Raw genomic sequence first — 5,715 nt, 5'->3', positions numbered from 1 at the left:
TGATTTTTTGATTTACTGTAGAGATGAGGTCTCGCTGCCCAGGCAGGTCTCGAACCCGCGGGTTCAGGCAATCCACTCACCTCAGCCTCCCAAAGGCGAGGGATTACAGGCTGAGCCACCGAGCCCGGCTAAATCCTGCTTTCTAAAAAAAAATAAATAATATATCGATTTTTAAAAAAAACTTCAAACGGTCTTTATATTCTTTACTACTTTTGTATATCTTTTTTTAAAAAATGTGTTCCACAAATAAAATATATTGGGTAATATTCTTGGATAATATTCAAATAACTGCACATTTGGACCTCCTAGCAAAGTGAGAGCACTACACAGCATCACGTGTGGAGACTGCTAGTATTAAGTACTTCTTTTGCTTCCTAAACTTATTATTTTTTGAAACATCACCTATAGAACTTACATAAAGCACATTATGCATACAAACATATCTTATTTGCAAGAACGACTCAATTCACAACAGATACGACCAAGCACACACAAAACACCAACTACAAGCAAAACTAATTAGATCCTCCTTTTCTGGACCGCAGAAATACTGACCTTCACTTTCAACTCTGCATGTCAGTGTTTCTCTCTCACTTTACACTTGATATCAGTGAACTCCTTCCAGCCAATAACATCTCTATGTTGATTGCTAGCTTTAATTCATACAGGAGAATTATAGTACTTATACCAATTCCCCCAGTTTCTCAGGATTTGGAAAAACAAGAAAGAAGAAAAAGAAAACCAAGAAATGGCAGGAAGAAATTTCCACATGAAAACACTCACCACATATAGTCTTGCCATTCCCTTGGGTCTGGGAACTGTACTTCATCTGATTATGTCATTCTCTACATAAACCCTTCAAACTACCCTTAAGATAAAGTCTAATTGACAGGAATAATGAGATGAAATTTTGAAAAACAATTAGCAAATTTTACATTTCCAAGTGGATTACTTTCTGCTAATTAGCCTGAGGTAATCACGCATAGAGATGGGAAAGGTAGGCAGAAAAAGGTCATTGAGGATTATCAAATGCTCTGGCATTCAAAATAGAATCCGGAGGTAAAGATTAAGAGTCAATTTTTGTTGAAGGATGGAAAAAATTCTTTACCGGCCCCAGACCATAGTTTCTAGGCAACTCAGATCATAGTATCTTGCCCTATTGTAAATATAATATCCCTTCCCCACTGAGGGTGAAGTCATGAGGTTTCCTGGTGCTGACACAGGGGAAGAAACTGGAAAAGGATACAACTATCCACCTGAAGGCTGCTCTTTCTAAGATAGAAGAATCGTGAAAGAAAAAAAGAGGGGACATGTGGCCCAGAAATCAAGATAAATTGAGGGGGGACAGAACAGGCAAGCAGTTCCTAAAAAGAACTCCAGCAGACCACCTATCTTAGCACCCATCTGCAAGGTGCCACATTGTCTGAAGGAAGGTGACATAATGGCTAACCAGAGCTGCTCTAGGCTCTTAGGGTTACTAAGTTCCCACATGTCACTTTTCCAAGAAGAGGATGGCTGAGTTGAATCAGCAAGTCTCAGCCAGGTGCCACATGAAGATGTGATAGAGGCTTAGAGTGACACAATCCAACAGAAGCCAAGGTGAGTCTCCTGAAACAGCCAAGGAGCCCTACCTATATCAAATGACAAACAGAGACCTGGGTTTGACTCTGTACCTGAGTTTCACTTCAGCTATAAATGCGTAAGGAACACTAGAAAGACAGGGTCACTGAAGAATCAAAAGCTAGGTCATGGATTTCAGGACACTTGAACAAACCCCACAGAAAGGCTCACTATTACACTTAAATGACAATTTAGAGAACATGGGGGAAACGGAACACCAAGCATTTATCAAAAGGGCTACTACTAAAACTGAGGTACCGAAGACAAACATTTACTCTTCCACCACCACCTCCCAAAATGTAAAAGGGCTTGTTAAAATACCAGAACAATGTTAGAGAATCCATTTTATTGCTCTGCACATCTGGATGCAAAGTTATAATATACTTGCAACCTTGCTACACATGCACATCATGATTTAGCTGCTACATAACCCCCTGGCCTTATCCCTCATTCCCCCTCACGCCCTCCAGGCACCTAGATGCTGTCTCTCACCACAGGCCCTGGCACCACTGTTTCTTCTGCCTTGAATCCTTTTCTATCTTTTGTTTTCTTTGAGTAAGAATCTCATTCTGTCACCCAGGCTGGAATGCAGTGGCACTCATGGCCACCGCCGTCTTGGACTGCTGGGCTCAGGCAATCCTTCCGCCTCAGCCTTCCAAGTAGCTGGAACTACAAGTGTGTGCCACCATGCCCAGCTAATTTTTTTATTTATTGTAGAGATGATGTCTAGCCATATTGCCCAGGCTGGTCTCAAACCCATGGGCTCAGGCAATCCTCTTGCCTCAACCTCCCAAAGTGCTGGGATGATAGGCGTGAGCCACTCCACCCAGCTAAAAATAAACCCTTCTCTGTCTTCACCTGGTTGACTGCTACATACACTTTCACATTTTATCTTATGATCATTTCCTTCATGAAGCAAATCCTTCAAGTACCCTCACGACATCCCCACTTTCATATCCCAGCGTGTATTTTTCAATGTGGACTAGTCTCATCTATTAATCTAATAGACGAATCTCAATGAGGGCAGGGTCCTTGTCTCTCTTCATAGTTATCTCCAAGGTGCCTTACTTACATGCTGGGCATACGGAAAACACTCAAAACCACTGAGTCAACTGTAATGCCTTCAAGAAGAAAAACATTATCACAGGATGCATCCTGTGGGCTAGGGTTACTCTTGTAGCTTGTAAGGTTTAGAATTCATAACGATTTTAAGAACGGATCTCAATTTCTCTGGCTTAGAGGGAACTAGGAGAGACTGTCACCCAATCTCGTGGGGTTCTTCCTAGGATAAGAGATAGAGATTTATTACATGCCAGCTCAGAAAAGTTAGTGTTAAATTAATGATATAGTGCTGTCTCAAGAGAAAGCTAAAAAATCCATTCAAAGCTTACCTTTGCAATTAATATCAGCAATCACGTCATTCTTCCCCATGGTTTCTAATAGATGCCTCACTTCTTCAGTGTTGCCATTTCTGGCATGATGGAGAAGCTGTTGTTCTGCTTCAGTGCTCATTTCTACATTAAAAAAAAATTGCTATTATCTAAGTAGATAGTTAGCTTTTAGATATTACCTGCTAATGCAAAATTTTAAAAAAAAGGAAATAATCACCCTCATTTTGCAGCCAATAAGACAGACATAATGGCTGGGTACAGTGGCTCACACCTGTAATTCCAACACTGTGGGAGGCAGAGGAGACAGGATCACTTGAAGCCAGGAATTCTCTACAAAAAAAATGTTTTTTAACTAGCCAGGTAAGATGGCGTAAGCCTATGGTCCCAGTTACTCAGGAGGCTGAGGTGGGAGGATCACTTGAGCCCAAGAGTTCAAGGCTGCAGTGGGTTATGATCATGTCACTGTATTCCAGACTGGCTGACAGAGCGAAACCCTCTGGGAAAGTTTCTTAACTTTTCAAAGCCTTACTTTCCTTATCTCCAAAAACACAACCAACCTCATGTACTGTTGTAAGATTATATATATGAACACATTCTGTTAAACACATAGTATTATGCAAATAGTTATTACTACATTAAAAATTAGACAAAGTTAAAATATGACCATATAGAAATACTGTAAGACTGAAGTATAAATTAATACATTAAAAATTGGCTAAAAAAATTCTGAATAGAAAAAATAAATTCTAGATAAAGATCTTAGAGTGACTATACTTGAATTTATTTTTTCTCTTATATTTTCCTACCAAGCCCCAAATTAAATATAGAAGATTACAACCAAATTTCAAGCATTTATGTCAAAATAGTCAAGTGTTCTGAATAGAAATTACCAGAAAAAATACAAATTTCATTCTTACTGATAAACAAACACAAATGATTTTTTTTTGTACATCAAACTAGCAAAAATAAAAATTAGGCACACTCAATACTGGCATGGAAAGGAAATGTGCACTCCTATAAACTGTTAAGATGAATATAAATGCATGCAATCTTTCATATGTCGCAGAGGGAGAAGCAACTATTTGGCAATATCAAATAAAACTTCAAAACACACATACACAACCAGAGCAGTGGTTCACACCTGTTTGGAAGACTGAGGCAGGAGGATTGTTTGAGACCAGGAGTTCAAGACCAGCCTAAGCAACACAGGAAGAACTTCATCACAAAAACTTTTTTTTGAGTTGGAGTCTCACTCTGTTGCCCAGACTGGAGTGCAGTGGCCGCTCCCAGCCACTGCAGCCTCAACCTGCTGGACTCTGCGATCCTTCCGCCTCAACCTTCCAAGTAGCCGGAAATACAGGCGCACGCTACCACGCCCGGCTAATTTCTGATTTATTGTAGAGATGAGGTCTCGCCAAGTTGCCCAGGTGGGTCTTGAACCCTTGGGCTCAGGCAGTCCACTCACCCCGGCCTCCCAAAGTGCTGAGATTACAGGCTGAGCCACCAAGCCCAGCCCACAAAAACTTTTAAAATAAATTTTTTTAAAAAAATACATGTACACCATTTACTTTGTCTGGTCAGTTCTATTTCTAGGACTCTAGACTTCATAAAGATTTACGCAAGATATTGTATAAGCATGCTCATAAGGACTGTATTATTTGCAATAATGAAAATGTTAGAATCAACTTCATGTCATCAGTAGTGGACAGGTTAAATAAATAAGGAGAGTAGGCTGCTGTAGGCTGGCAGGTGGATGGCAGAGGTGAAGGCGTGGTTTCAAAACAGAGCAGCCTATACAGAGTGAACACCAGGACCCCTAACCTCTATCCCTATTCATCATTCCTAATGCTGGCACACCAGCCTTTCCCCACCAGGTGGAGACCTAGCTAGTTATACTGCCTGAAGCAGAATATATTCCAAGAAGAAAGACACCAGGACTCCCAGAACATGGCCAAGTCAAATGAACTTTTGAGTGAGGGCCCACCCACTTTCTCAGTTTTCAATCAGCCTTCTAGTTTCCCACTCTTAAACATGAAATACAGAGACCAAAGCCAAACAAGGAAGAAGAGTAACCTGAAAAAAATAAAATATTCAAAGAAAAGGTTAAAAAATAAAAGCGAATGTCCCTAGATAACAAAAGACAAAAACAAGCCGGGCTTGGTGGCTCAGCCTGTAATCCCGCGCCGTTGGGAGGCTGAGGTGAGTGGATTGCCTGAGCCCGTGGGTTCGAGACCTTCCTGGGCAACTTGGCGAGACCTCATCTCTACAAGAGATCAAAAACAAGCCGGGCTTGGTAGGGCGCGCCTGTAGTTCCAGCTACTTGGAAGGCTGAGGCGGAAGGATCGCCGGAGCCCAGCAGGTCGAGGCTGCGGTGGCCGGGAGCGGCCACTGCACTCCAGTCTGGGCGACAGAGTGAGACTCCGATTCAAAAAATAAATAATAAAAAAGACAAAAACAAGAACAATTTTATTTTGTTCTAAAAACTAAAATAAAATTGTAGGAAAAGGAACTTTAGAAATTAAAAATGAGAACAAAAACCAAAACTTCAATAGAAGAGTTAAAAAATAAGGTTGAAAATATCTCCTAAAAAATAAAGCTGTAGCCGGGCTCGGTGGCTCAGCCTGTAATCCCGCACTTTGGGAGGCTGAGGTGAGTAGATTGCCTGGGCCCGCGGGTTCGAGACCCGCCTGGGCAACTTGGCGAG

The 5,715-nt window shown here is 41.3% G+C and overlaps 1 protein-coding gene across 1 annotated transcript in view; it reads right to left on the bottom strand.

Moving 5' to 3' along the window:
- The window catches only part of OSBPL1A (oxysterol binding protein like 1A), a 200,318-nt gene extending 197,180 nt beyond the window's left edge, over positions 1-3,138 (bottom strand). The window contains exon 1 of the mRNA XM_008069370.2: positions 3,012-3,138. Within this exon, the coding sequence (XP_008067561.1) occupies positions 3,012-3,132 (121 nt within the window). The 5' untranslated portion in view covers positions 3,133-3,138. The remainder of the gene's footprint in view (positions 1-3,011) is intronic.
- Positions 3,139-5,715: the final 2,577 nt, after the last annotated feature.

This window comes from Carlito syrichta, unplaced genomic scaffold (assembly GCF_000164805.1).
Source record: "Carlito syrichta isolate Samal-C Ts95f unplaced genomic scaffold, Tarsius_syrichta-2.0.1 Scaffold311970, whole genome shotgun sequence".
NCBI classification, from domain to species: domain Eukaryota; kingdom Metazoa; phylum Chordata; class Mammalia; order Primates; family Tarsiidae; genus Carlito; species Carlito syrichta.
Note: the sequence above shows the minus strand (reverse complement) of the source record. Positions and strands in the feature narration are given on the sequence as shown.